Source organism: Sebastes umbrosus, chromosome 7 (genome assembly GCF_015220745.1).
Source record: "Sebastes umbrosus isolate fSebUmb1 chromosome 7, fSebUmb1.pri, whole genome shotgun sequence".
Classification (NCBI taxonomy): domain Eukaryota; kingdom Metazoa; phylum Chordata; class Actinopteri; order Perciformes; family Sebastidae; genus Sebastes; species Sebastes umbrosus.
This window is the reverse complement of record NC_051275.1, coordinates 34,334,536-34,361,589: the sequence shown is the minus strand read 5'-3', so window position 1 is coordinate 34,361,589 and position 27,054 is coordinate 34,334,536. Positions and strand designations below refer to the sequence as shown.

The following is a 27,054-nucleotide window of genomic DNA, read 5'->3' as shown; positions in this document are numbered from 1 at the left end:
TACTTATTTATTTGTATCGTGTTTTTTTTAATTTATGTTTATTTTGTTTCATTTCTGTTGTCCTTTTATGTTTGTCACAGCTCTTTGTTTATGTTTTCGCTATGCTTCTTTTGTATGTAAATGTTTTCTGCTGTTACTATGGATACTGTAATTTTGAAATAAAAAAAAAAAGTTTTATTTCCTCATGAAAAACACGAGTTCATTGCGCATAATTGTGCGTTTGAATCGTGTTGACGATGCGTTAGAGTCTGGTGTAACGCTGTGGTTGGTTGTTGGTGTAACGCTGTGGTTGGTTGCTGGTGTAACGCTGTGGTTGGTTGCTGGTGTATGTGGAGCAGCAGCAGCGAGGCGGAAAAATGTTGCGCGTTGAAGGGAAGGAAAAAAGAAAAAGTCGGAGTCTGCGCAGTCGCGTTGTTCTCGACACTCCGAACTTTCGGGAGAAGAAGAACCAGAGAAGCACCGCGGAGGAGGAAGAAGAGGAAGAAGGGAGGAGGGAGAGAACACTACGCCATTTTTACTGGTAATTATTTCCAACATACTCAGCTTTATATATTCCGCGTCGTGATTAACTCACAAAACGCGTTGATTCAGCGTCAGAACGCCGCGAACGGTTCGAACGTCTGTTAGCTACGATTCGAAATAAGAACGCGAGCAGACATCTTGATCTCCACCGACTGATTCGCGGTTTTAACTCGGCTCCGCAAACACATCCTCGTATTTTTAACATCCACGATGAACCCTCGTTTTGTTAACCGCTTTTTAAAACGCGGTGTTTTGTCGTTCCGCTCCGGTAGAGCTCTCGGAGAGAGATGGCGGTTAGAGAAGAAGAAGAAGAGGAGGCTGCTCGTGCTGCTGGTTGTTGTGTGAGCCGCCAGCAGCACGAGCAGCAGCAGCAGCACGAGCTCAACAAAGACACCAGAAGAACAACGCTGATTGGCTCCGACGGACCACGTGATCAGAACACAAAAAGACGCCATGTTGATTTAAATAATTTCATATTAAGAAGTTTCTTATTAATAATTATTAACATTTTCATTTCTTATACGTTTTAACTGCGTGTTTTAACACTAAACTGGCGTGTTATGGTAAAAACAGACTAATAGAACAGCTAGGGACAAAACAATTAAGAAAAGATATTACAACTACATTAATGTGAGCTTGACCCCTTAAAGTGTACCATCTTGTGTTTTTAGGGGGTTCAAACATACATCATAATCACTACATAACAGGAAAGTTAGAATAAATATAAAACAAAAAATACAAGTATCAATATGGTAACGTTACATATATTAATGATGAAAACATTGAAAGTAGGGCTGCAAGTAACAATTATTTAAATTGTCGATTAATCTGTAGGTTATTGTCTCGATTAATTAATGAATAATAAAATGGCCTATGAAATTATTAAAAAGTTCTTCTCGATCGTTATTGACATGTTCATATCTTATACGTTTTAACTGCGTGTTTTAACACTAAACTGGCGTGTTGTGGTAAAAACAGACTTAAAAACAAAAAAATGGGAAAAAATATTACAACTACATTAAAGTTAGAAGCTTGACTAACTTTACAATATTTTGTGTTAAAATTATTTATTAGGATAAAACCAAACAGATGTCACAATCACTACATAACAGAGGAAAGACAGAATAAATATAAAATAGAGTATCAAAATGGTAATGTATAGACTGACTACAGACCAAAAACAAAGATGCATTAATTAATTAAAACATTGAAAATAAGGCTGCAACTAATGATCATTTTCATTGTCGATTAATCTGGCATGCTGTGGTTAAAAACAGACTTTAATAGAAAAGCTAGAGACGAACAAATTAAAAGAAAAAATGGGGAAAATAGTACAACTACATCCATCCAGAAGCTAATCTAGCCTAGCAGCATTTTGTGTTCAAATTTATTTATTTATTAGGATAAAACCCCTTGGTCCAAACATATATGACAATCACTACATAACAGAGGAAAGACAGAATAAACAGAAATACAAGTATCAGTGTAGTAATGTACAGACAGACAGCAGACAAAAAAAACACCCAATCAATAAATAAATAAATGACCTGATAAATAAATGTCATTAAATGTAGCAAAAAATAAATGTAGCCATTAATTGATAAAATGTGGCATAAATTTATATTTCTGTTTAATTTGCTACTTTATTTATTTATCCTTGTATTAATTCCCTTATTTATTGACTCTTCTGTTTAATTTTCCCTTTTATTTATTAAAGTATCTGTTTGTATTAATTTCTAAATTTATTTATTTATTTTTGCATTTTATTTTTAAAAAACAGAACTACAATCATCAATATGGTAATGAACAGACAGAAAAAAGACAAAAAACATTAATTAAACTGCATGTGATTATCATAAAGTGGGCATGTCTGTAAAGGGGAGACTCGTGGGTACCCATAGAACCCATTTACATTCACACATCTGGAGGTCAGAGGTCAAGGGACCCCTTTGAAAATGGACATGACAGTTTTTTTCACGCCAAAATGTAGCGTAAGTTTGGAGCGTTATTTATCCTCCTTCTCGACAAGCTAGTATGAGATGGATGGTACTGATGGATTCATCAGGTTTTATAGTTTCTAGACACAGCAGTAAAGCAATAATGTTAGTTTGTTTGTGTTAGAGTGCAGTATTTGGTATATTATGTCTGTTTACTTAGTCACATAATTCACCTGTGAACATTGTGTTTGTGTCTCCCTCATCGTTCCCTCTCTGTCTCATGTGTTGCAGGCCCTGTGCAGTCAGACAGGTGTCTTCAGTTCAGACTGGCAGGTGGATCAGGACCATCAGGACGGTCCTGGAGGGCGGCGAAATTTGGACTCTGCACCAAATTGAGGTGCAGTCGGCCGTCGGAGGAGGAGGAGGAGGAGTGGACGAGGCACAGGTGGAGCCATGTCGGCCTCGTGGCGCGAGGACGACGAAGAGTTTAAGTTGGGAGGAGTTAGAGGCTCGAGGCTCAAAACAAGGTTCTCCTTCACGGAGGTCAAAATGCTCCTGGAGGCGGTGAAGAGGAACAGATACATCCTCCTCAGTGAGTAGGAAGGACTGTGTGAGATTTATCTTTATTCATGCTGTTTGGTTGGAGAGTGTTACTCACCGGACTTTGTGAGCAGAGTTTGAACGCCTCATAATAATAACTGAATGGCACCTCCGTTAACGTTAGCAGCTCCGTTATTTAACCAAGGAGGACTGTGCTGCACACCGGCTGCTAACAGCTAACGTCACTAACTCTCCTGCTGATTTCAACACGGGTTTGTTGTTCACAGTGTCGCTTTATCAGGGAAAAATAGAGTGCGTCCCTTCAGGTTTAGTGGCGCCACACTGTTGGGCGCTTTTTTTTCTTCTCTCCGCCGTGGCTCCGGTCCCAAACAAACTGAAACATGATGCAGCGTATGCGTTATTGTGCATGTGTAACTGTGGGAAAGCATCAATACAGAGGAGTCAATAGTCACGGAGGCATGAGATGCCAAGGAATCAGACAACTAGGAACCGGTTCTCAACGGGAACAGGTTCTCTACTCCCATCTTGAGCGTTTTTCCTGTCTACCAAGGTGCCTGGTGCTAATCAGACCCCATCCGCCACCGATTCAACATGCTGAATCGGCCGAAAAACCTCCCACACGGGCAGACTAGAGCCGACGGGGCCTTTAGGCGTCATAGTTGGACTTGGACTAGGACTGATGTCTCAAATCATATCCCTCTCCCTCTCTCTCTCTGCAGGGAAGTTTAACCAAGGTGTGTCAGCTGATACCAAGAAAGCGACCTGGATTGAAATCACCAATCAGATCAACGGTCTGGGAGAGAATCACAGAGAGGTTTGTAGTTGTGATCACTATTTATTTTTAGTCATGTTAGTGGCTATCTAGGATTTTTTTGACTATTTAAATTTGAGGTATACTTAATTTTGTTTTAGTTATAGATGGGAATCTACATTCAGTGCATTTTGAATCATTAGGAATTCAAAATATAAGCATTTTGCGTAGATTACGTCGGTGTTTCCCAAACGTTTAATCTGCAAACAAAGATATGTCCACTTGGAACCCCTTTGCACAACTTGCATTTGTCAATAGGTTGTGACCCGTCCAACCAAAGACGGATCCTTCCCTCTCAGATTGTTTTTATCTGAATAATTTATAGAAGCCTTTCAAGGTCAAATTGTCCATTTAATTCACAAGAGAAACAGCCAAAGTTAGAAAAAAATGATGTTTTAAAAACAATTTTGTGTAGCAGAACTACGTTCTTCTGTCCTCGTTGACCATCTCATGACCCGTCCGATTTATCTTACGATGAAGGATTAGCTCTTCTAGTATTTTGATTAATCGGTGCATCATGATGTCTATAAAAAGTTTGAAAAGAGTTAAAAATACCCACCACATCAGAGCCTTCTAGAACCCAGAGATATTCAATTTACTACGATATGATATGGAACCATTTTATGTTTGATAAATGACTAATCGATTATCAAAATTGTTGGTAATTAATTAATTCTGTCCAGGCTGCAGTGGAAACCGCCTATAGAGATCACGTCTGTCTGGGTCAAATCAATCATTATAAGGGAATGCACCGAGTATTTGTTGTCGTGCATCATTTCTCATGACATTTGTATATTTATTATTACATGAATACAAAGTAATGAAACGGACCGCTTCGCTATTTACTGGCTCGCTGCCAGTTTATCTGCCTTTTCCAGGCATTGAACGGAGCCCTTTTGCCAGGGCTCCTCGCTCACTCACCCGGTAGCGGCATGAAGGGAGACGGGCGCCGGTCTGCATCTGCTGCCGGCGCTGCGGTGCCGAGGAGTCGGTCGGTAAAGATTCACTTTGGGGTGAGGGGGGATTACATGACCAGGCGTCATCAATCCACTTGACGAGGGCGGCTTCACCCACAGGTGCTTTCTCCGTGTATATTCATTGAGAGAACACAACTTTCTTTTTTCCCGATCAGTGTGCACGCAGCATCAGCCCCAAGTATCCAGTAGTAAAGCAGACGGTCCACGAGGCAAAGTATCAAGGGAGTAACGTAAAAACACAATTATTGTTAGTCTAACATAGTTTTAAAATGTGTTTTCATTAGGGCATCAATTGATTAGAATATTTAATCGCAATTAATCGGGGTTAATTATTTAAGTATTTAATCCTCTTATCAACATGGGAGTGGACAATATGCTTGGTTTTGCAAATATATGTATCTATTTATTACTGGAAATCAATTAACAACACAAAACAATGACAGATATTGATCCAGAAACCTACTAGGTACTGCATTTAGCATAAAACAATATGCTCAAATCATAACTGCAGCCCAACAGGCAACAACAGCTGTCAGTGTGTCAGTGTGCTGACTTGACTATGACTTGCCCCAAACTGCATGTGATGATCATAAAGTGGGCATGTCTGTAAAGGGGAGACTCGTGGGTACCCATAGAACCCATTAACATTCACACATCTGGAGGTCAGAGGTCAAGGGACCCCTTTGAAAATGGCCATGACAGCTTTTCCTTGATGAAATTTAGAGTAAATTTGGAGCGTTATTTAACCTCCTTCACGACAAGCTAGTATGACATGGTTGGTACCGATGGATTCATCATATGATACCACTATCTTCACTCTAAAAACTTGCTATTATTGCGTTAACTTTGACAGCTCTAGCTGTCATGTATGAAAAGACCCAAAATGAACACTGTAAGCGGACTACTTGATTACTAAAAGCGGTTTCCACTGTAATCCACTAGTTCAGCACTAGTTTGAATCATCAGCAGAGGTTATATCAGTAGTGGTGGCAGGCTCCTACATGGAAAGAATGTATTAATATAAAATATTGTGACCCAGTAGACAACGTTTTAAAGGAGGTTTAATTTTCTCACAGGTGCGTCAGATCATGAAGAAATGGGCGGACCTCAAATGTGATGGAAGGCGACGCGCCATAGCCCTCCGAGGCCCCAACGGCAGCAACCTGAGGAAGAAGAACCTGGGCCCTGTGGAGAGGATGGTCAATAAGATACTAATGATGAGTCCTAGAAGAGGTGAGGAGAAGCAACCAAAGACACGTAGAATCGGTTTTATCAGTGAATTTATGGTAGGGTCTTTGTTGTGAGAGCCTCAATGCATAGAATGAAGCACAAGACACATGGTTGTATGAGGTGCTACCTACAGTAGATGGCGGTCGGCGCGCCCCCAGTCGGGAGAAAGAGTCGATGGACAGCAGCAAAACATATTTTGGACACCTAAAAGAATAGCACACCTGAAAAATCAATATCAGTATAAGTGTACGCTATATGTCGAATATTTTCACAGCTTGACCTCCCCGTCGGACAGCCCTTTCCGACGGGGAACTGAAGCCGTTATATCAATCTATACTCTCTTCAAAGCCACCAGACCCCTTTCACAAAAACAGTAATCTTACCTCTCAGAACGAGGGAGCTGCTGCTCTACGGCTGCCTCGATCGGTTAGTTTGTTGTTATTATTGTGTGGATTTGGTCAATCCAAACTAACCATTTAAAACACCAAAGTCACACAATAACACTAACTCATGGAGGCTGCAGTAGCAAAGAGTGTACAAGCAAAGAGACTAAACTCTGGTGCTTTCTTGACAACAGCCACTAGATGGCGCTGCGGTCGAGTGAGTTGAAATGAGTCTGTGTCCATGGATGTAAAAAGAGACGTCTGTAAATCAGAGGATCCTTTTTTAGAGGTCAATCAACTTCCCAGTAGGAACACTTCAATATCCCTCATTTAAATCATTACATCCTAAAAGTAGTAAAATTAACTAATAGCTGAATCCAGGGTTATTTTCCTCGCCATAATGAACGTGCATCAGACCGACGGGGCCGCACCGCACCGCCCTGCACGCTCATACGACATATCGGGTCCTGCCAGCTCCCTGCTAGCTGTATGCGGCTGTAATAATGGATATATTATCAACTGTAATTCATCACTTTTATTATCGTCTAATACACCCATGGGCTGTATGCTGTCAGCCTGTACACCGTGGTGGATGTATTAACGTCTCTGTTCCCAAAACAACCGGCTATTAGCCAGTAGCTAGTAGCGCTAGTAGCATGACATCAACAGGATTTAACGTAATATTGGCAAAGAGTTTACATTGATTGTAGGTTATTTACTAATACATCCATAGTCTGGTTTACTGGACATATACTTGTTTGAGATTGCACTTCGATTTCCGTCCATCACTCACTTTATGCTCCTCTGGAAAGCAGCCGGGCAAAACGTTTAACAAATAAATAAGTAAATAGTTATAATAGTATGCATATTTATAATATTTGTATTGTTCAACACAGGACATTTCGGTAGAGACATTAAATGTTACAATAGAAGAGAAATAATTTAGTTTTAGACTCACAGTGCTGAGCTGCAGCTCAAATTAACCTTCAGATGATGTACACCACCTCGATGTGACATCTACTGTTGACCTGCTATCTGCCCCTAAACCACCTGTATCCCCTTAAAAGAGACAAACACGAGTCTATCGTGGGTCTCAGAGGGTGAAACAACTTCTCTTTCTATCCAGCATAAAGAAAATACAGACATTAAAATGCAGCAGCATACAGCGCATCTAAGCAGTGTTCCTGAAATGAATTCAAAACAACAGAGAGGCTGTGTGTGTGTGTGTGTGTGTGTGTGTGTGTGTGTGTGTGTGCGTGTGTGCGTGCGTGCGTGCGTGCGTGCGTGCGTGCGTGCGTGCGTGCGGTTCAACACGGCTGTGTGTGAGGGTTTTAGTGGTATGAAATTGGGTGTTTTGGAGAACACAAGCAAATTATTGGAACTCAGGTTGATAAAATTAATCAACTTGGATCTGCTCTTATGCCAATCCTGATCATACCGTGACATTCCTAGATGAAACAGCTGTGGTGTTAAACAAAAAAACAAAACTTAAAGGGACTGTTTTTAACTTTTTATGCGTATAAATGTACCGGGTCGGGACACATGCGCTCTCGCGTGTGGCCGGCGTCCCCGCTCCTCAGCCTGCCTGCCTTCACTCAGACAGCGCGCATTCTCGCGTTCTCGCTCCACCTCTAGATGTGAACGCGCGCTCACTAAACACTGCAGAAGAGTTAGTTTAGCTCTGAGAATATCTAGTGAATGCACAGCGGACGTTTGTGCAGAAATAAATGCTGCAGCTCCTCCAAACCAACAGAGGTTTCCCGTGTCTTGTGAAGTGACGGGACTATGCAGAGAGACACGTTACCGTCTCGTTACCGACAGAGTGCCGGTGTCTTCCTGTTCACTCCGGCTGCGGGTGGAGGGAGACGAGTTTCTCGTTGCGGAGCCCCGCTACCTCAGCCTGCGATGAGGCAGGAGAATCAAACACAGTATCAGCATTGATTCATGGAGAGACCTTCGTCTGGTCAGCTAACATTACTGCCAAGCAGCTGAAATATAGAGTGATATTGTGCTTTTAGCTGACGTGTGTCGCCTCACTGTGTTGAGCGATGCTCGTTCATGTCCATTTAGAACGAGCACAAGCGCGAGCCCGACGCTGACTTTCGTTGATTTCACGGCCACAGGTGTCGCTGTTAAGAAGCACTTCTGAAAGTTACAAATAGTCCCTTTAAATGTCCTACAAAAAACCGTACCGTATGGAGCAGAGATGGTCAAATACCAAACGTCCTTTTAGTTGAATCAAAGGGTTGTTGTTTTCTCCTTAATGAACTAGTTTTCGTTTGTTGGTTCTCAGGTGGCGACAGTGATCTGGACAACGGCGAAGATGAAGACTTTTCAAAGCTTTACAGTAAAGGCCCAGCCCACAACGCTCCTTCCTACTCCTACCTCAGCTTGACGGACAGTTCCCACTCTGTACCTGGAGGAGCCTCCTTCGACCTCTCTCCTCTGTCCTCACCAGAGAAAGAGCTTGGTGGTGAGTAGAGCCGGATAATAAGAAATACAACAGGGCAGGGAATTATCTGTGACCACTAATGTGAACATTTTCAGTTTCTCCGTGTACCCTTTATCTTTACATCATGAACCAAAGTGGCTGCTAGTGAGCTAATACTTGGTGCGTTTTCCCTGATTTTCAACCAGGAAGTGGATTAAAGGAATAGTTTAGGTTTTTTGAAGTGTTCAGACCTGGTATTAGCATGTGTCCTGGGTGATCCGATCACAAGTGGACAGCTTTACGTACGTCTGTTCACACCTAAGGACACTAAGGACCGCCTACTCTGCTGACGTCCCGCTGGGATCCGCGGGGTCTCTGCGCTCCTCATGTTAATAGACAGGCAGACGCGAACCTCGCGGCATGGAAACAGTCTCTGTGCTCTACTGTATCCTGACGGTACAACTGTGTTTTATTAAAATATATCGTATCTATAGGCTACATAGTATACAGACTATCAGACTAGGCACGCAAAGTGCATTATTATCATACTGTCGAAGATGTGCCGGTGTTTTTACTCTGGTGCTTTGCATGGAGTCGACACCCACCCGCTCGCTCGCTCTCATCCCCGGCTCTGAAGCTCTTTGTGCCGCTGTTGCGTGGCAGAAGCAGGGGTATGGAGGTCCCCTGAGACCGCCGGTAGATAATAACCGAATGTACCCGAATTCACAAATATGTAGGATATTACTACTGACATTCCTGTAATATTACGTCGTAACGTCTGCTGTATTAGCTGTGTGTTTACTACGTGTTTATTTGCATATAGAGCGGGGAAGTGCGATCAGATCACAAGTGGTCGCTATAGATGCATGTGGAGACAAATTCTAATGCCAGGCGTTCGTAGAACTTGTGATCGGATCACCCAAGACGCATGCAATGACAGGTGTGAACAGGGCCAGTGTATATTACCTACAGTAGATGACAGTCGACGACACGCCCCCAGTTTGGAGAAACAGACAGCAGTACCATACCTGCTGTGGACGGGGGCAGCAAGCAGCTAAATGGATTTTAGTGTACGCTATATTTAGAATATTTTCACTGCTTTGCCTCGGACAGACGGCCCTTTCTGACGGGGAACTGAAGCCTTAATCTATGCTCTCTTCAAAGCCTCCAAACTTCTTTGACAAAACAGTAATTTTACCTGGCAGAACGTGGGAGTTGCTGCTCTACCGCCGCCTCGATCGGTTAGTTTGCTTGTGCCACTTTGGTGAAATTGGTGAAACGCTTCAAAACACCAGTCGCACAATAACAAACTAATTGATCGAGGCCAATTCCCAAGTTCTGCGAGGTACAATTGCTGTTTTTGTCAATGGAGTCTGGTGGCTTTGAAGAGAGCATAGATAACGACTTCAGTTCACTGTCGGAGGGCGAGGTAAAGAGGTGAAAATATTGTAAATATAATGTACACTTCAACTGATACTGATTTCTTTTTCTAGGTGTCTAAAATACATTTTGCTGCTGCCCCTCATGCAACCTCACTTAAAAAATCCAAACTACACCTTTAAACGGCCACATGATGCACAGTTTTCATAGAGCTTTCTTCGCCATTCACCCATGCACATTTAGTTAAAGTGTGTTAAGGGATTTGTGCATTGTTTCTGAGCTTCACAGTAGAAAGGAGACGGGGACACAATTCTCAGGCAGTGGGAAAAAACTTTATTTTTCAAGACAAGCAAAGAAAACTTATGATATATTGTAACAGGAGGTACTATAAGACAAAGACTGATTCTAATCTCTGGGTTTACTCGTGCTTTACGAACTAGACAAGACCTCAGTGAGAACAAACCCAGTGGGGGGGGCCGATGACAGCAGTTTAATTTTATGCACATGTTTTCTACCACATTGCCTTCAAGTTTGAGGTATTCTACATTTTGGCATTGCAAACTTTGTAACTGCTGCTTGGTGATGTTTTGCAGGCGATCCTTTCCACTCCTCCTCTGATTTTGACCTGGCCGATGATGGAGGTAAGACTGTAGTTTTATACAGCTGATGTTTTCAGCCGAGCAATCTGACTGTTGCTTCTGGCTGCAGGGAAAGTTAAAGGGAACAGAAGGACGACAATGACCATTTTCATGAATTCCATACTATGACTTTTTTTCATGACTTTTTTCGACATACTATGCTATGACTGTTTGACATACCTTTTTTATGACTTGAATTGATTTGGAGCTCTTCCGCTGCTTCTTGTAAAACCTGTGAAAAACGAATGTGTTCAGAGTGAGTGTAAAATGAACTGACATGTTTTCTTGTCTTGTGATCTACTAGAATGCACCCTGGACTTTGAGGAAACTGACGACTCCATGTTCTCCTACCCTTCCTCTCTTCCCCCACCCTCCTCCACTTCCCTGGATCCCCTGCCTGACAACGCCCTTCTGAGGATGAAGCCAGTCCACACCTACTCCCGAAACAACAGCCAGAACCACACCTCCCCCAGACCTCCACCTGGACCCTCTTCCTCTGTGGCCTCCACCTCCTTGGTTTTCCCTTCAGTGTCCGATTCAGACACCGCCTCATCCTCTGCTGCGCCTCCCCCGTCGCAGTCCCCCTCAAGCGCCAACATGACTGCCTCCTCCCTCCCTGCTCCTTCCTCATCCTCTACATCTGTTGCAGCCAATACCTCTCACCCTGCACCCTCCTCTTCCTCCATCCTACCACTTCCTGCTCCTCTCACTTACATCGCTGCTGTATCTTCCTCTGTTGCTTCTACTGCAACCTCCTCTTCCAACTCTTATCAACCTTCTCCCTCTTCCTCAGTCCTCCCACCCAATCATCCCTCCACCTCAGGCTCAAACCTGTCTGACCCTCTCCCGGCTGGAGCGTCCTTCCACAGGGCCCATGACAACGTGGCCCAGATGGCGTCTCAGAGCCTCCAACAGCAGCGGACCAGCAGGATGCTTCTGACCTCGGTGTCTCAGTCTCTGGAGATGTTGGCTCAGTCTGTCCAGCTGCTGGTGGAGAGCCAGCAAGAGTTTGTGCAAGAGTCTCTGCTGCTGCAGAGGGAGACGGTGGACATTCTGAGGGATTTCTCCAACACGGCACTGACTATGCTGAGAGACAAAGCCAACAGTGGACAACTGGCGACACATCATCAGCCCACTGCACGCTTCTGAAAATGGAGATGAACAAAGTAATAGGTTTTCAAAACAAACATGGGCAGGTAACCACAAGCCAAGCAGGTGAATTTTGGCAGCGGGAGCAGATTACAGACGATCAACCGCCGTGTGGAGACCTTCTGATTTAGACATTACTACACTTTAGTTGCTGGATGGAAAAGTTCTTGCCTGAAAATGGGACAAAACGTTTGCTCAGAGGCACAAACACATGCAGTTGTAGGGCATGATCTCATAGGCTGTTTATTTATGTGCCTGAACCTTTTTTTTTTCCTTCTATATTTACTGTTTTGTTTGTTGCAAGCTCATGTGTTTTCCACACTGTAACTGGCATTTTAAAGGTGGTGTTTTGAGCTGCTGAAATATTGTGACCCACAAATTTCCTACACAAACAAAGATCGACTGACTGGATTTTTACGTCTTGAGTGCACTGGGACACTTGGTTTAACTGGCTGACTGAATGAGAGGAAATTAACAAAGTAACTGTAATGTGTCAGTAGAATATATAAGTACTAACCCAGCATTTGAGCGCCAACTCTGCATCAGAGAGGGAGCATCCCTCTGGCCGCCTTCTTAATATTGGACTGTTGTAAACTCAACTGGAGTAACACCTGGGTTGGCGATTTGCGTAGCGTGGCAGGAGCTGTTGAGACAGAGCAGAAAGCACATGTCCTTATCATGACGACATTCTGCACACCTCTTCACACAGGATGAGGTGGTACGGTGATGCAACAACCCCTAACCCTCAACAGACCAACCAACCTGACTAACCAGATGACTATAACTCTCTGCTGTAACACCAGGCTATGTAATGTTTTCAACAGCCAAATCCTGAGAATAAAGATTTTATTATTAAAAGAAGACTAATCTATTTGGGGTATATTGTATAGTATGTTGGAAAATGTCATAAAAAGTGATAGTATAGTATGTCGAAAAAAGTAATTAGATAGTTTGTTGAAAAAAGTCATGAAAAATTCATAGTATAGTGTGTCATTAAAACATAACATTTTTCCGGCGCGGAGACGTGAAGTAAAGTACGTGATTTCAGTTGGTTCGTTACAGCACCGCATCCTACATGCAGGGCAGTAGTTGCTAAAGAATGAGGTGGACACAAGGGCTGATGTTCGTAGCTAACAGGTTGATTAAGCTTCAGTTTCAACTACAAAAGAACAGTGGAAAGAGCAAAACAGAGAAAATAGGAGTCATTATGTGATGAAGGTGACACTTGAACTCACTCTGTCCACAGTTGTTCAGGATGCCGACCCTCTCACTGACATATCACAGGTAGAGAGCTGCCTGGTAGTGATCTCTCATGTACTTCCTGATGTCAGCTACAAACAAAAAGTATTAGATATAAGTTCACTGACATATGAGACACACAAACCTCCAACCAAATTACCACATCTTTAGCACATTCCTTCAATAAACAGTGTGAGTTTCCATCTCTCACCGATCATCATCTTGTGCAGCTTGGCCAGGTTAACAGTGATGAGGTAGAGGAAGGTGAGCTTGTCAAAGTTTTTGGTCCTCTGGTAGCACACTTCAACGTCCTGCAGCAGCGCTGCACCACCCAGACGCTCCCAGCAGCTGCGCTCATGCAGGGCCTTGGCTGCCTCCAGAGCCACCTGGAAGTATGGACAAAGAGACATGTTTTAAATAAAGTGTACTTGAACCTGCATCTCGTGCATAAACGAACCAGACAGCAGAGGGAGGATCCAAACTAGAGCATGACGAGCTGCAACTGCTATAAAGCAACTTTTGGCTTATCAGAAAATATAGCAGCCAGCTTTTTCCGAAGGAGGCTAAATAACACTCCAAACGGTATAGTATAAAGTAAAAGTATAGTATAAATGATACTATGGGAAATGAATGCTTTTCCAAAATAAAAATAAAATAGATATAATAAAATGGAGTTATAAAACAGCAGCTTTATGTTTGTACATCCAGCAGGAAACAGCAGGACTGATGATGATCAAAACCACAGAAAACTGATGAGATGATAAAAGGATGAACAGGAAGCAGCACATGTGAGCTGATATGTCGTAACTGAAGTCTTCACTTTGAGCACTTCAAACTCAGGGTGGTTTACTCTACTACTAATAAAATATGGTACTTCAATTATATAAGAAGCTGCAAAGCACAAACTGGCAAGAAGTATTTCATATCATCACATGTTATGGCCTCAGTTTAGACAGTTGTGAGCAGGTGAACTAAAGAATCCCTTTCCTTGCAGAGCTGGTTCATATGAAGGATTTTTAGAGGGGATTATTCAGTACTTCCCACAAGCAAGGCAAAAGTGAGCATGGCTCACAAACCCCCGCTCACTGCTTGACCTCTACTAAACTAGGGCCAAAGGTTTTGCTCTTTTGGAACTAATGGAATTAGTCTATTGAGCACAATGTAGCTTGTTATTAGCTCTCCTTCCTCAAGTCCAGGGTGCCCAAAATCTTTGAAATGTTGGGCACCCTGGACTTCTAAAACCCCCAAAAGGCCCAACTAGACCACACTGTCAACCATCATTACAAATTTGAGGTTCCTAAGTTAAATCGTTTCCGAGTTTTGCTCCAGAAACGAAAGTGTGACACGCGAACGGACGTAAAGACGGACAGAAGGACGGACGGACAGAAGGACGAACGTAAGGACAATCGTAAGGAGGGACGTAAGGACGAACGTAAGAAGGGACGTAAGGACGGATGTGAGGACGGACGTGAGGACGGACGTAAGACTTATGTAAGGACGGACGTAAGGACTTATATAAGGAAGGACATGAGGACGGATGGAAGGACGGACGGAAGGATGTAAAGATGGATGGAAGGACAGACGGAAGGACGGACGGAAGGAAGGACTTATGTAAGGACGGACGTAAGGACTTATATAAGGAAGGACAGGAGGACGGATGTAAGGACGGACGGAAGGACGGACGGAAGGACGGACGGAAGGACGGACGGAAGGACGGACGGAAGGACGTTAAGACGGATGGAAGGACGGACGTAAGGACAGACGTAAAGACGGACAGAAGGACGTGAAGACGGATGTAAGTACAGACGTAATGACGGATGTTAGGACGGACGTAAGGACGGACGTAAGGACGGATACAAGGACGGACGACAGACTTATGTAAGGACGGACGTAAGGACGGATGTAAGGACTTACGTAAGGACGGACGTAAAGACTGACGGAAGGACGGACCGAAGGACGGAAGGACGGACCGAAGGACACGTGGGGGTATAAAAAGGCTAAAAACAAAGGTTAAAAATGTTCATAATTTTGTGTAACAGACTTTTTCTCTCTCATTCACTCTAAACATCTTCAGGAAAACTAACAATCTACATATTCTTGACAACCTATATGCCTCATGCTAATTATGGTTTTCTCAGGGTGCTGTCACATCCGGGACCCGGGCCCGGATCCGAGTACATCTGACCCCCAAAGTCCAGTTAGTCTGATTAGTGCGAGCGCTCCGTACCGTACTCGTGCACGGTTCGTCGATCCGTACTCGAGTCCACTTGAAAAGGTGGTCTGGAGTACGGTTCATACGTACTCGGGTACGGTTCACATCAGGTGTGAAACAATGTACAGTCATATTTCAGACTTGAAACGAGATTAAACCTATTTCATTACCTTCGTTTCAGGAAACTTTCTGCCAAATGCCATGTGTCTTCTTGAGTATTAATATTAAGTTTTAATTGAATTTGTATATTTCACCAAATAGATCTATAGCCTCAAAATAAGGTACTGCAGGCCGTGAGAGGCAACAGCCTAAACTACAGCGTTGTGATGACCTGATAGAGGTGAACAGGAAATATGTATCTCTCAGGGGGCTGGACCTGACTCTTGGTCTGATAAAGAGACAGAGACAGCAGATGAAGAAGACACAGTGACAGGCACATGGAGTGGACATGGATCACAGAGTGCTGATTGTGCTGCTCTGGACCTCAGGTAGGACTCTGATTTAATGATGGACGTTTGAAACTCTTAATAAGTGAGGCAGAGAGCTGAGAGAAGCTGTGTGCTTTCAGGATGTTTCTATACTTGGTTAGAGGCAGAGACCAAATAGCATGTGTTCACTCAGGTCTGAAACTCACGTTGTCTCTGATCCAGCGTGCTGGGTGTGGTGGTACTGATGTCTCTGAGTGGGTCATATTCTGAAGAACCTCTGGACAGGATGCACAGACCAACGGTCCCTATAATATTAATATTACAGGAGAAACATACTGTATTATAATCAGATCTAGAATCAGAACAGAATGTACATTACTATATGATATGATCAATTAAACACTTTATTGAATCATAAGGTATAAATATAATACAGATGACAGAAACATCAGTTAACAGGACAATTTTTGTTAAATATTATGCTATTATAATATTCGTATTCATATTATTATTATATCATATAATATAAAAGGGTGTAAAGTAGTAGCAAAATAAATAGAAAAATAAATAAATCTATTTAGAAATTGATAAAAACAAATAAATAAAAACTAATTAAAACAGAAGAGTAAATAAATAAAGGACTTAATACAAATACAAATAAATAAAGAAGCAAATTAAAATAAATATAAATTCATGTCACATTTTGTGAATTCATTAATGGCTACATTTATTTTTATATTATTTTTGCTATTATTTATTGGTTGATTTGATTGAACCAAAAAATAATATTAATGTATTAATAATCTCCCTTTTTTTTTCTTTGCATTTATTTATTTATGCATTTGCATGTATGTATTTATACATTTATTATTATTATTTCATATTATATAAAAGGGTGTAAAGTAGCTGTTAAATTCACTATAAAATCAATAAACTCTACTATTTATATTCTCAGTCCCTGTATGGATATTATTTGATATTATAGTAATATTGGGGCTTGAAATGATAAATCAGGATGAGCCAACACACGGCTCGGCGTTGGGGAGGAGGGTGAGAACGAGGGTGCTGTAATTGATCAATACAATGTTCACCTACTGTTTGTAAAATAATCAGTGAACCGTTCGTCATACTTTGTTTTTTAATTTGTGAACAAATATAATTAATGAAACATTATTTAAAAGTTTTCTGAATCTGCTCTTTTGATTTACAGGATATGATTTTACAGGGCAAATATTTCCAGAAGAATTAAATGTTCAGACGAAGGCTGTGAAATGTGTAAATAATAAAATAATAATTTAACTAGAACAAGTTTTCTCTTTAAGCTTTTTGGGCGTTATCATGATGGTCAAACATTATGTTCAATTACATAGTTTTAGATCAAAAGCCTTCATTGTTTTCTTAATTCTTAATCTCCATTAACAGAAAACATTGTGGACTTCACTAATGTCTAAACCATGGCTACGTCCCTGTATGGAATAGTTATGGCTCGGTTACACATTGTTTTCACTAACTTTCAGCTTACTATGACCTTAATCAGAACTGAATGCCAATCACAATGTCACTGTGCTGTGTGGACATATTTATGTACCCAGAACTTTGGTATAAACACAGACACACACAAACAATAGTCTGGTATCACCCTCTGGTGGCTACAGCTAGAAATACAAGGAGGCCAAGATGTCTGTTTACTTGCTGTTAACAAAGTAAAAGCCCAAAACAATTACACAGTAATTCATTATTGTTGTTAACAACAACATATTTCACTATTTGTTACAGTATTAGTACTATTTTACTTTAAAATTCAATAAACAAATTAAACCGTAAAGAATTAATTTTCTTTTGACCCTGTTAAGATCTTCTGAAATATTTGAGAATTTGAAATCAAATCAAATATATTTCCAAATATAATATATTTCAAAATAAAATATATTTCATTACAGTTATATAAGAATATATCTATTAATAAACAGTCGTTTAGGGGAATAAAGGTGGAACCCTCATTTAATTTAACTATATTATTAGTTACAGTTGATTTACAGAATAGCTGGCTGAACAACTGTTGTGTTTGATTTAAGTCTATACACTATGTGTATGTATACATACACATATGTATATATATACATATTTATATATATATGTGTGTGTGTATATATACATACGTAAATATATACAAGCATATATATAATTTAATTAACCAGACGTTTATTAATTAATTAATTAATTAATTAATAAGCCATCTAAATAGGTGGATAAGTATAAATATTAAAGTGATTCAGGTAAATACATAGTATACACACAAACACACATATTAATTAATTAATTTATTAATCAATTTTTTTTTTCACAGATTATCTGTCTCTCTACTGTTAGGATATAATGACAATTTTTTTTTATCATATTTGCTCAAAGTTCCTGACTGCAGCTTTTCAGGAGTAACATTAAGAAGTAATCCACTCTAAATGATTCTCCAATTGAAGAGATTTGGGACAAAATCCACAGAGCTCCAATGCAACCTGACCTGATCCTGATAGGACCCTGCAGGGAAGCCCAACAAAACTACATTTGGCAAATCTGTGACAAATATTTAGAAATGTGTGACGGGATGCTTCTACTGCAACCTTTCTGCCTGACCTGTCCAGAGCAGGACAACTCATTATCACCCTTTGCATTATCTCTTTTAGGATTCTCCCCAGGTCTCCAGACAGAAGAACATGATGCTTTCAAAGGTAAACAGAATACAAATATACAAAAGAAGAATTACACAAGAGATTGTTTTACTAATTACTCTCTTACCTGTGTTCAGTGATTGATGATATCCGGTTGGTGGGAGGATCCAGCCGCTGTTCTGGTGTGCTAGATGTGAAGCACCAGGGAGTTTGGAGAGGAGTGGATGACTATAAATGGGACCTGAAGTCAGCAGACAGATTTTGTAGATATCTCGACTGTGGTTCTGTGGTTCGGACTTCCTCAACAACACGTCTATTTCTACCTCCATGGTTTATCTCACCTTCCTGTCTTAAGTCTGAATCTAGACTGAAGAAATGTGTAGAACAAAGTCCTCCAAATCAAAGTTTCCAGACGATTTTGAAGATCCTCTGCTCAGGTAACAACATCAGTATCCACAACACAAAAACACAAATCCAAAGAAAGCTCATCAGTGGGCTTGTTGCTGGAGGCTCATGGCTTCAAACCTTCCATACTGATATTCCTCTTACAGCAGCCACCAGTAGGGGACTGTCACTGAACTGACCTTCTTCCACTAGTGGAGCTGGGTGGGACACCATGACTCTTACAAATGGTGCACACTTTTGGACAGTCTCTCAGTCCTCCAAGGCATTCCTGGTGTTGCACCTGGTTGTGCACACAAAACAATGTCTGATCTAGTGTGTGTGTGTGTGTGTATGTGTGTGTGTGTGTGTGTGTGTACCTCAAACCTCTGTTGAGGTAAACTAAGACTATCTTTAGAGTTGACAGAACAGGGGTCAATGGGTAAGAGGGCAAAGTCTCAAAAACTGGGAAAGGAAATGTCAAATGCAGGAAAAGGAACAGTACTCAGAAACATGTACTGACAAACAAGGACTGAATGATCCTTAATGAACCAACACCTCTCATAATCTCAACAAAACTATCCTCACCAAATGGGCATACACAGTAGGACTACTGCATTGATTGTAATGTGTCAGTGTATTCTTTGCTATGCCCTCTCTAACTATGAAGCAGGGACTCTCTGTCTGTCTGTGTTATTTGTATATCTCGAGAACAACTCATCTGATCTACTTCACACTTGGTGGTTGTATTGCTGGGGACCCAAAGGAGTGCTTTTTCAAATTTGGTGTAATTTGACACACGACACATTCAATATTAATAAACTTTGAATAAACAAACACACAGGCTTCAGGGCTCTGCAGATTGAGATGAGCATGCAGCTGAATCTCCAACGCAGCCAGTAACAATTCTCTGTCAGGTAAATGCAGTACTACAATGTTTTCCTCTGAAGTAGAAGTACACAGTTAGTACTATACAGTTGAGATATGTTTTAAGTGTTTGGGGGTCTTTTGTAAGATACTTTGGGGTACAATCAGTTAGAATATTAACATAATTCAGTATTGTTCATACAGAAACATCATAATAAATCTATATCTGTTAGAGGGTCAAGTCAGCCTCTGGTGTTTTTTCCCGTGAACCAGAGTGTATTTCACTAATGTTTCTGAGTCGACACAACTTGGGTGTGTGACGCAACTATGTGATGGCAGGTGTTTTACTCAGGACCCAAAGAAGCTCAGTGTTGAGTGTGAAGTTTGGATGAGCGGTTCTCGAGAAAGCTGCAAGCAGCAACACCACAGACCAAACATTCAGCCCGTTCTAAAGGACATGTTTTGAACGGGCGCTGCACTAGTACTTCATCTCTCTGTCTGCATGTTTCTCTTTCTCTCTCTTCTTCTCCAGACTCTGTCAGGCTGGTGAATGGGAAGAGTCTGTGTTCAGGCAGACTAGAGGTGAAGTCCAACCAGTCGTGGTCCTCAGTGTGTGAAGATGACTTTGACCTGCAGGATGCTGAGGTGGTCTGTAGGGAGCTTGGCTGTGGGGCTCCTTCAGTCCTCCAGGGGGCGCTCTATGGAGACGTGGAGGCTCCAGTGTGGACCAAAGAGTTCCAGTGTGGAGGCCATGAGTCTGCTCTCCTGGACTGTGACAGCTCAGACTCAGATAGAAACACCTGCTCACCTGGCAAAGCTGTTGGACTCACCTGTTCAGGTAGAAGAGGAGCTGTAGCTTTGATTTGATTTGGTTTGAGTTTCTCTTTTAATAAATGTGACTTCATCTGTTTTCACCAATTACTCCTGTCTGCTCAGAGCTCCATAATGTCCGGCTGGTGGGAGGATCCAGTCGCTGTGCTGGTGAACTGGAGATGAAACAACGGGGATACTGGAGACCAGTGTATGACCCAATGTCTGACTGGAATCTAAAGACAGCAGATGAAGTGTGTAGAAAACTGGACTGTGGCTCTGCTGTTTCAACAGGGCGGAGAGAGAGTGACCTTGACAAACGTATATGGTTGATTAGATCAACTTGTCTTCAGTCCAAGTCTGCAGTTAGGGAGTGTATATTGACAGACTCTCACACTTCCTATTCCAGCCTGGAGATCAACTGTTCAGGTAACAGCAGCAAATCCATCAGCTATAACTGTAATCTCTACAGTCTGTTCACTTACATTTATATTTCACAGACGTTTTTGTCCAAAGCAACGTACAAACAAGGTATCATCCAAGCCACAGTAGATCAAGGAGAAGTCATCAAGAAGAAGAGCTCAGTTTGACTTTCCACCTGACACAAGTGTCACGTTGTTGTAGGAGCATGCAGCAAGGCAGAAGTGCATAAGAAATGAAAAGGCAGCATTGAGTTAGAGATCTTATTCAGCCACCAAGGGAGAACACAGCAGAACAGTCTGGATTGAGATGTTCTGCCTTGCAGTGCCGGTGGACTAGTTGTTGTTCACTGGCTGATTGTAGAGAATGAGAAGGTCAAAAACCTGAATAAGAGAGTTCAAGTTGTAATTATCTCTGTCGCTGTCTTTCTTCAGAATCCGTCAGGCTGGTGAATGGGAAGAGTCTGTGTTCAGGCAGACTGGAGGTGAAGTCCAACCAGTCCAACCAGTCGTGGTCCTCAGTGTGTGAAGATGACTTTGACCTGCAGGATGCTGAGGTGGTCTGTAGGGAGCTTGGCTGTGGGGCTCCTTCAGTCCTCCAGGGGGCGCTCTATGGAGACGTGGAGGCTCCAGTGTGGACCAAAGAGTTCCAGTGTGGAGGCCATGAGTCTGCTCTCCTGGACTGTGACAGCTCAGACTCAGATAGAAACACCTGCTCACCTGGCAAAGCTGTTGGACTCATCTGCTCAGGTAGAATCTCTATTCTAATGCAAGTTACTTGACTTCTTTTACTAATTACTCTCTTGTCTCTGTTCAGAGCCTGATGACGTCCGGTTGGTTGGAGGAACCAGCCACTGTGTCGGTAGACTTGAGATGAAACACAAGGGAGAATGGAGACCAGTGGACTACTTCTTCTATAAGTGGGACCTGATGTCTGCAGCTGTTGTGTGCAAACAGCTGGACTGTGGTTCTGTTCTTTCAACAGGAAGAAGAGATGATTCGGACCAACGACATGCATGGATAATCAGTTCTTCCTGTGGTCAGTCTGAGTCTTCAATCAGGGAATGTGTATCAACACGGCCTGGTTCTTCCCGTAACGTTCTGAAGGTCACCTGCTCAGGTAACACTATAAATGGCAGTAACTTTAACAGGAATCCTTATAATCTCTTTCCTGTCTGTTCATTGGACTAGTAAAGAAATAGCTGTCATTTTGAGGAAAGAGAAAATTAGGTAATCTTTTATTTTCAAGCATATGTTGTCACGGCAGTACTGGTGAAAGGATTTGTTGTCGTGAGTTGAGGCCTGAACCAACACGGAAACAGTCCTGTTTTAAACAATGCAGGGAGCTGGGTTGGTGAGGTGTGTAGCTTCAGGCACTGATGAGACATGAAATACAATCTAAGAAGTCCCATTTTGTTGTGATGATCACAGGGAACACAGTAGAAATTTGGTGTTGATATTACGGGATAATCCAACGGGAATGAACTCTTGTACATATTTGATTGGACCCTGCAGTGTTTTGCCGGCAAAGATAGAGCCATGTTCTACTTTTTTGCCGGATGATCCTCCACTTTTGTTTGGCGAAGTCCTCTGTGTTGGCACCCTGGCTGCACCACCGGACTGGCCTCATTCTAATGAATGAGGAAGCTGTGTTTTGTTCAGGCAGAGATAAAACTAAATAACTTAATAAAATAACATGACGCCGTGGGTTGGTTTTCCTCCCCAATGTTTTGAGTCATCAGCCGCCACTGGTTGTCACTTATTATTTTATACATTGATTTAAAACTTTACTGATGTACTTCAGTGATTTTGTGCTGTTGAGCGCCTGGTTAGAGGTTTCTCTGACTTTCTTATTTCTCTCTTCTCCAGACTCTATCAGGCTGGTGAATGGGAAGAGTTTGTGTTCAGGCAGACTGGAGGTGAAGTCTCACCAGTCCAACCAGTCGTGGTCCTCAGTGTGTGAAGATGACTTTGACCTGCAGGATGCTGAGGTGGTCTGTAGGGAGCTTAGCTGTGGGGCTCCTTCAGTCCTCCAGGGGGCGCTCTATGGAGACGTGAAGGCTCCAGTGTGGACCAAAGAGTTCCAGTGTGGAGGCCATGAGTCTGCTCTCCTGGACTGTGACAGCTCAGACTCAGATAGAAACACCTGCTCACCTGGCAAAGCTGTTGGACTCACCTGTTCAGGTAGAAGAGGAGCTGTAGCTTTGATTTTATTAATGTAAATGACTTTATATATTTGATTAATTATTCTCCTGTCTCTGTTCAGAGCCTGATGATATCAGGTTGTTAGGAGGATCCAGTCGCTGTGATGGTACGCCAGAGATGAAACAACATGGAGAGTGGAGACCAGTGCATGATGAACTCTTTGAATGGGAGCAGATGTTAGCAGCTGCAGTGTGTAATCGACTGGACTGTGGTTCTGCTGTTTCAACAAACATAAACACCAGTTCTTCATGGAAGTCTGTGTGGTTGATCCAGCGTTCTTGTGTTGAGTCTCATTTGATGCTACGGGAGTGTTTAAGGCTACGTAGTGACACGAGAAGCTCCGACAGCCTGGAGGTGATCTGCTCAGGTAACCCTGAACAGTGACAGTCACATCCTTAACTTTTTCAATGAGCAGTTGCTCACTAAGTCCTCCATATTAAATATGAATCCAAGAATCCTCCATTTCCCATGGCTCCTGCTAATAAACAAATCCTGTCATCTTACTGGGCTCAGTTTTCATCACTTTGACAAAACAAATAAAGATGATTCATGTTTCATCTTCCACTGTGTTAACAGATTTTCTGGTTCAGCCAAACATCTCCTTCGCTACCTTCATTGACGGGGTTTCTGAGGCCAATCAGCAGGGGCTTCAGGTGCTCATGGGCTCCAGCTTCACCATCAGCTGCTCCATCCTGCCACAGTACCCAGGAGGCTCCTTCCAGCTTATTCTGACCACCTCAGCTACATCACAGAACCACACCCTGCCAGCTGTCAATCACTCTGCCCACTTCCTGTTCTCTGCTGCAGAGCCCGCCCACCGAGGGGAGTACCGCTGTGTTTATCACCTCTATGTTTTCTCCTATAACTTCTCATCTGAGAGCCAGCCGCTCCATCTCACTGTCTCAGGTAACTTCATAGACAATCTGAGTCAAACAGGGAAATGTGACACTGACAACGCACGCAGGCTTTAAAGTATTATTCATCTGAATCAGATAAAATGTCATGAGGTGCCAACTGTTTACATGCATGAGACAGCAATGTCTTCATGTTTATTGCTGCTGTTCAGAATAATTAATTTAGTTCATTACATTTTATTATGTGTTTATTTGACCACCTGACAATCTGAATCAGACAGTTTATACAATTATTTGACTGCATGAAAACACATTTAGTGTTAATGAGATAAAGAAAAGTCACTTCCATCCAGAAAAGCTGCAGTCTGCAGATTTGTGATTTTTGTTCATGACTATAGAGTGGATCAGTTTACCCAGGACTCTTTAAATACCATGCACACAGTAGAAGACAGAGGATAAGAAGTGCAGCTTTGTGAGGAATTCAACCACTAAAAGTCAGAAAAAACAAGTTTAATAGAATTAAAGTCCAACTGAAATTAAATTGCGTTGTCTTCTGCTACAGCATACATATCTGTTGTGTTAATAACAATCTGTGTTCTCCTCTGGAGAAATATATATGTGATGTTTTTGATCTCATGATGGAGTCCTCTAGTGTTGTATTAACTTGTTGCTCTGCTGGTTGTCCTTCTACGTTGATAGAGAACTTGTTTCCATACAGCCAATCAAATAAACCATATTAACTAACGTCATCATTTTATCATAGGAGACGGTAGGAGACATAGCAGACAGCAGCCTGCTACACAACACAAGAGACACAGACTCAGAACAACAACCACATTAGCTTTCCTGCTAAAGTCTGCTTCTGATCCAACTTACAAACATGAACCCACATCTTGTCCTGCACCTTAGCTTGTTGAACGAGCCACCAAACAAACATCCACGGGGGGAAAGTGCTCCGCTAACTCCAGTTTGCAGGCTAGATGACTAATCAGCTGCTCAGCTGCAGCACATTAAACAGCATGTAAACATACCTGCAGATATCTCTTTGGTCACTTTAGATGCTGGTGTGCTCCTTTACTCTTACTGGCTTGTGAGCTACAGCACAAGTTGATGTTTGTCTCTGGTTCTCCTGCCGGAGCTCAGCCTGCCAGCTGCTGTCAATCAAACACTGACACGCCCCTCCAGGTGCTGAGAGGAAGTATGCACAGGGTGTGATCCACACACTGCAAACACTGCAGCAATAAGTCAGAATACAACCACAAAGACAATGAGGACTTGTGATTTGTGGACATGTGTCCTCTCAGCTGAAAGTAACAATTACACATTAAAAAAAAAATGCAAGATGTAAAAGCTGAAAATAGTTTGAATGAAGCAACTTTAGCTTCAGAGGAAAGTGCTGCACACATGTTCCTGTATGAACTGATGTAATCATGATTGTGAATCTGTTCCAGCCTCTGTAACAGATCTGATCATCAGACTGGTTGTCCTCCTGGTGCTGATGGTGCTGATGGTGGGGTCCAATGCTGCCGTGTATTGCTACTGCAAGGTACTTTACACATCAATGTTAGGACTGTAAGGATGTAATATCCAACATTCAGTGTTTGGTGTACTTTGGGATCACAGCTTGGTATGTGTTTGGTACTGTGGGGAAAACAAAAGCTACATGCTACGTATCAAACTCAACACTTCCTACACTATTCTGTGACTTGAAGACATTTTCTGTCATGTCTCTCTAGGCCCCCAGAGGGCAGAAACCAAGACGAGAGGACAACATGGAGCTGGATCACCTCGGTGGTGCTGGTGACTTGCTGGGTGAAGAGGCAGGAGCCCAGGGGACAGAGTAGGATCATCCAGATGGACGGCTCAGCTCTCACACAACAGTCACATCAGAGCAGCGTTCTGTAATTGATTCTAAACATGATGCAGTGAGGACAATGGGACATTTTGTTGTATTATATATAATCTGCTGAGTGAACTGTTGCAGCATCATATAATCTGCAGAGCCAGGCAAAGAAAAACTGTGTTCCTCATCCTCTATAAGAGTGATGAATACTACAGTTAAGAGACGAGGGCTAGGGTAAAGTGTTAGCATGCCTTATTCATGATTAACAAGTACTGTCACAGTACATAAAGTGGTGTTTTTCATTATTATATTCTTTGCATGATGAAAACAAGATGAGGTTCTATCAGTTAAGAAAGCTAATGATAAGTATATTGTTGTTAATGTTTTGAAGGAAGCTCATTACATTAACCATGAGGAATACTTTGATGCTTCTGTCTGTGGTTTCTGTCTTTTGCTTAAAATAACTGTCAGATATCATTTTAATACTACTGAGTTTTCAGAGAAATCTATGAAGAATTTAAGAGCTAAAATAATCAACTTAATGTGTAAATAGTTAGGAGTCGATGGCTTTGAAGCCACTAAAACCAAATTACAAACATAATGTGTTGTTAATGTTTCTGAACTGTTAAATAATGAGCTTTTTAAAATGCATCACAATAAATGAAGCTTGCATCGACTGAGTGGAACTAGATTGATTCTTTTCTCTTCGGCCACCTCTTGGTTACTGAAAGTCTGCTGACAAGAAAATCACTCATTGTTGGCAGGACGTTGTAATATATAACAATTAAAATATGATGCATTATTATTAATTACTCAACTTTTCAACATTATTTTAGAATTGAAAGCTCCACTTTGAACAGGCCTTGGGTAAATTGAAGTACATTGTAGCGTTATGTAGCGTTATTGCATGGAGCAGATTAATAATCAATCATTCATTGATATCAAAATATGTATCTATAATTAATTTAATTTCTTTTTATTTACATTTTTCTGACGTTTTTCAGATATTTTATTTTTTTGACATTTTTCGAAAAAATGTTTAGACTTTTGTTTTTTTTACATTTTTCTGACTTTTGTTTCTTTCTTTTTTTGACATTTTTCAAAACATTTT

At 41.8% G+C, this 27,054-nt stretch overlaps 3 protein-coding genes and 1 long non-coding RNA gene across 7 annotated transcripts in view; 3 read left to right on the top strand and 1 right to left on the bottom strand.

The window, feature by feature from the left end:
- The first annotated feature begins 161 nt into the window (after positions 1-161).
- On the top strand, positions 162-12,877 carry zgc:113149 (uncharacterized protein LOC541363 homolog). Its single transcript, XM_037775176.1, has 7 exons — positions 162-520; positions 2,751-3,051; positions 3,740-3,834; positions 5,885-6,041; positions 8,715-8,894; positions 10,826-10,873; positions 11,175-12,877. Exons 2-7 carry the CDS (start codon positions 2,913-2,915, stop codon positions 12,017-12,019), a joined length of 1,464 nt encoding a protein of 487 aa, XP_037631104.1. The 5' UTR covers positions 162-520; positions 2,751-2,912; the 3' UTR covers positions 12,020-12,877.
- A 112-nt stretch (positions 12,878-12,989) lies between these two features.
- Positions 12,990-25,168, bottom strand: LOC119491295 (coatomer subunit alpha-like). Of its 4 annotated transcripts, none has more exons than XM_037775177.1 (5): positions 24,977-25,168; positions 18,692-18,751; positions 16,105-16,203; positions 13,470-13,644; positions 12,990-13,350 (listed from the first exon to the last, which is right to left on the bottom strand). In XM_037775177.1, the coding sequence occupies exons 3-5, from the start codon at positions 16,159-16,161 to the stop codon at positions 13,298-13,300; spliced, it is 285 nt and encodes a 94-aa protein (XP_037631105.1). In that variant the 5' UTR covers positions 16,162-16,203; positions 18,692-18,751; positions 24,977-25,168; the 3' UTR covers positions 12,990-13,297. The 4 variants fall into 4 exon arrangements, with proteins under 4 accessions (XP_037631105.1, XP_037631106.1, XP_037631107.1 ...); XM_037775178.1 differs by having other exon boundaries at positions 24,991-25,168; XM_037775179.1 differs by having other exon boundaries at positions 25,005-25,168.
- On the top strand, positions 15,716-18,966 carry LOC119491296. Its single transcript, XR_005207583.1, has 3 exons — positions 15,716-15,958; positions 18,580-18,624; positions 18,702-18,966. It is a non-coding gene; the product is annotated as an uncharacterized LOC119491296 (long non-coding RNA).
- Positions 19,813-27,054, top strand: part of LOC119490961 (scavenger receptor cysteine-rich type 1 protein M160-like) — a 30,511-nt gene continuing 23,269 nt past the window's right edge. Inside the window, 10 exon segments of the mRNA XM_037774513.1 lie at positions 19,813-19,844; positions 20,196-20,650; positions 20,749-21,051; positions 21,477-21,791; positions 21,850-22,161; positions 22,911-23,225; positions 23,308-23,613; positions 23,823-24,152; positions 25,552-25,646; positions 25,837-25,942. Coding sequence (XP_037630441.1) covers positions 19,813-19,844; positions 20,196-20,650; positions 20,749-21,051; positions 21,477-21,791; positions 21,850-22,161; positions 22,911-23,225; positions 23,308-23,613; positions 23,823-24,152; positions 25,552-25,646; positions 25,837-25,942 — 2,569 coding nt within the window.